Genomic DNA, 4007 nt, shown 5'->3' with positions numbered 1-4007 from the left:
ATTGTGGCGTGGCCATCCCCCCTGGGGGGTGATTTCTCGCTTTCTGTCTCTCTGTCTCTCTCTGTCTGTCTGGCGAGCACACATGCCCTGTAGCAAAAACCTCAAAAAAAAATTTTTTTAAATAAATAATTATTTAAAGAAAGAAAAGAAAAAACATGTTGGGCATGTGTATGTGCATGCCGAAAATACCAAAGGGAAGGAGAGAGAGAGGAGAGGGGTTTGCGGCATGACCATGCCCCTGAGGGGGGGGGGGGGTGCTTTCTCACTTTTTCTCTTTCTCATTCTCTCTCTCCCTCTGGCTGTCTCTCTTCCGCCCTCTGGCAAATACACACATGCTCTGCCAAATTAAGAAAAAGAAGAAGGTGCTGGGCACATGGATATGCATGCCCATGCCCCACCAGGGCTACTTTTTCCCTCTCCTCACTGATGAGTGCATGTGCTTTCTAGCAAGTTCAACACAGAACAACTGCACACTCTGTTTTAAGTAAGCTATAAAAATGTGAATAAGTGTTTTGCGTGACATGTAAAGGAGGAATAAGAACAGTTATTTATTGTAATACTTCAAGATAGCCGTATCTGGGTTTCTAATGTCCCTTATTCTTTTTTTTTTATTTTTATTCGTTAATTTATTTTTTAATTTAACCAGAAAGAGAGGGAAAGTGAGAAAGCAAGCCACCAGGTCCAGGACTCAATCCATGGTCAGACACATGAGAGTGTCCAGTGCCTTAACTCCTACGCCACCTGCTGGTTCCATCTAGTATCCCTTATTCTTTTTTTTCTTTCGGAGAGGTTTTTTGCCCTTTTTTTTTCGACTTTTTTTTTTTTTTTTTTTTTTTTTTTTTTTTTTTGTTATAGGACGCGTGTGCTCACCAGAAAGACAGAGATAGACAGAGAGACAGAAAGTGAGAAATCACCCCCCACAAGAGGGATGGCCACGATGCAGTCCCTTCTCCTCCATTCTCCTCTTGGGATCTTGGGCACACACGCACACGCGCCTGGTGTGAGTTTAAGTTGCCTGGTCTGAGACTCGAACCACAGTCAACTACATGGGGGTCTAGCGACATAGCCATTACTCTAACTGCTGGTCCCTAATGTCCCTTATTCTAAGAAATTAAAATTTCTTCTATCTCTCCCTCAACCCAATTTCTTTCTTTAAAAAAAAAAAAAAATTAACTATTTATTTATTTATTTTAATTTGAACAGAGAGGGACAGAGAGAGAGCGAGAAAGGGAAAGTGAGAAAGCAAGCCACCAGGTCCAGGACTCAAACCACAGTTGGCCACGTGGGAGTCCAGTGCTCTTAACCACCATCCCACCTGCCAGCCCCACAACCCAACTTCTTTCTACAGGAGTGATGTGTGGAGAGTAGTCAATTTGAAAATATGTGATGAAAACATGTGGCTTGTAGACACAGGTAGAAACTTGTTTTTGTAAGCTATTCTAACAGGGCTATTAAAAAACATCTCCACATGAAAGCAGTATCTGTTGTCAACGGTTATCTTCTTGTTGATACCCAATACCCCATTGACTAAAGAAAGTCACTTGCCTTTATCAGATTGTCTCCCAAAAAAAGGATCAGAAAAATTATATGGCGCCCGTCATTTTCACATCTTTCGGTGATTTACATCCAAAAACAACTGGCTTTACATTCCAATTCCTCCTCCTCTATTCTCTTCTTCCCCATCCCCTTTGCATCCCATTTTCCTCTCCCCCCATTCTCTGCCCTTTGAAAGAATAAACCTGAGGCTGGTTCTGGTCGCAACTTCATCAGAGAGGCTGTGCCCACCAGATCCTCGCTTTTCTATACTTGTGTGTCTTTGTGTGTGTGTTATTGCGCCTTTGGCTGCTCTCCACAGTGATGAAACAATACTTCAAGAAATGAGTTTTGAGCCAGATCCCACATGGCTGTCTGCGATTTGAATCCTGCCCCTGGTGGCTTAAACAACACGCAAGTGCGTGTGTGCGCGTGTGCACACGCGCGCATGCTTAAAGGCCTGGCAGAATGGAGAAGTGGAGAAGAGAGTGCAGCGTGATCATGCTGCATTGTGGGGATGCCTTCTCCCTTTCGCTCTGTTTCTCTTGGTCTCTGGCAAACATACTAAAAAAAAAAAAAAAAAAAAAAAAAAAAAACTTTGGAAACCATAGTCTGTGCCCGTGAGGGGCTTGGAGGTAGGTAGCATAAGGGCTCATCGGAGGAAGTGATGCTGAGAGTCATCCCCACCTCACTCCTCGCAGAGGACTTGCTAGCACTTTCTGATGGGCACTGTGTCAGGTGCTTTACACTTCATGGTTCATTCCATTTTCCCGTGAGGTGTATATCTTCCCTGTTTTCAGTAAAGGAAACTCAAACTCAGGGGAAGTCAGACACTTGGCTGAGTTAGGGATTGCAAGTAGTGAGGATGGGATTTGAATCTGGGGGTCTCTTGGATTATTTTCCAAGAGACTGTGCCAAGATGCCTCTCACTTGGCCAGACTGGCCAGAGGCAAGTTCCACGGAGCCCTGGTAAGGCCAGTGCCCTCCTGGGTGGGCACACGCAGCCTGGAGTGCTTTGGTTTTCCCCTCACATGAGAGTGCAGCCACTGTTCTTTATGTTACAGAACCCAATGCCGGACAGATCCAAGAAGGAATCGGAGAAGCTGTGAACAATATTGTGAAACATTTTCATAAACCTGAAAAAGAGGTATGACGGGCTATACAACTTAGTATAGTGGGACTTTTAAGCTGCTTTTATACGTAATACATACGGCAGTATGGGTGCTTTGATTTTCACTTGTGAGCTTTCTAAGAGCTGTAGAAGCCGGTGGGCTATAGCCGCCCTCAGCTTTTGCTTCTCAAGGGCATAGTACAGCAGCTTTTTCTTGGGCATTGTGTGTTGTGTTCCGCAGAGAGGAAGCCTCACAGTATTGCTGTGTGGGGAAAATGGCCTCGTTGCAGCACTTGAGCAAGTTTTCCACCATGGATTCAAATCTGCCCGCATATTCCACAAGAACGTCTTCATCTGGGATTTCATAGGTAAATGAAGCTAGTTATTATAAAGGTCATTGATATGTTCTTGAAACTCAGATACCCAGGTATTTGCGTGAATGAGGGTTAGTGATAAGTATTTCTTTTGTGTGTGTGTGTGTGTGTGTGTGTGTGTGTGTGTGTTTTTAAGAATTATTTATTTAATTTTATTCATTCTTTTTTTATTTTTTTAAGAATATTTATTTTATTTTATTCATTCATTCATTCATTCATTTTCATTTGACTAGAGAAAGACAGAAAGAGAGAGGGAAAGTGAGAAAGCCAGCCACCAGGTCCAGGACTTGAACCATGGTCAGCCATGTGGGAGTATCCAGCACCATAACCACCACACAACCTGCTGGCCCCACATATGACATTGTAAACCTACTCTAGATGCTCAAGATAGACATCAGTAAACAAGACATAGAGAAATCACTGGTTAACAAGCTTATATTCTGGTGGGGCTAGGGGAACAAACAGAAGTGTAACAAACACATGTTTCATATGGGATGTTGAAAGATGATCATTGATCTGGAAAAGGAGCAGGGTAAAAAGAAATGGAGTGGGGAGCTCTCTTTTAAAAAGCAAGATCGGCATCTGTAGGTGGTGTGGTGATAAGGTTACTGGACTCCCACATGGCCAAGCCCCAGACCTAGTGGCTTGCTTTTTCTCACTTTGCCTCTCTCTCGCTCACTCTGTCCCTCTCTGGTCAAATTAAAATAAATAAATAAAGTTAAATTTAAACAAAAGAAGGCAAGGTCATAGGGTTTGTTGATAAGGTGATATTTGAGCAGATACTTGAGCGAGGTGAGGAAATGAGTCTTCTGGACGTCTGGGAGAAAGGGTACTTCAGACCAAGAGTCCCGTCAGTGCCGAGGCCAGGGTGGGAGCATGCCTGACCTCCCCTTAGAACTGCAGAGGCCGTGGGGAACCAGCAGTTAGCATAATGGCTATGTCGCTGGACTCCCACGTAGTCGACCGCGGTTCGTGTCCCGGACCCGGTG

At 44.1% G+C, this 4007-nt stretch overlaps 1 protein-coding gene across 1 annotated transcript in view; it reads left to right on the top strand.

Moving 5' to 3' along the window:
- The window catches only part of DENND5B (DENN domain containing 5B), a 138091-nt gene that overhangs the window by 128658 nt on the left and 5426 nt on the right, over nucleotides 1-4007 (top strand). Inside the window, exons 23-24 of the mRNA XM_027768116.1 lie at nucleotides 2598-2680; nucleotides 2886-3012. Of these exons, the coding sequence (XP_027623917.1) occupies nucleotides 2598-2680; nucleotides 2886-3012 (210 nt within the window). The remainder of the gene's footprint in view (nucleotides 1-2597; nucleotides 2681-2885; nucleotides 3013-4007) is intronic.

The sequence above is a fragment of the Tupaia chinensis genome, unplaced genomic scaffold (assembly GCF_000334495.1).
Source record: "Tupaia chinensis unplaced genomic scaffold, TupChi_1.0 Scaffold145519_1, whole genome shotgun sequence".
Classification (NCBI taxonomy): domain Eukaryota; kingdom Metazoa; phylum Chordata; class Mammalia; order Scandentia; family Tupaiidae; genus Tupaia; species Tupaia belangeri.
Note: the sequence above shows the minus strand (reverse complement) of the source record. Positions and strands in the feature narration are given on the sequence as shown.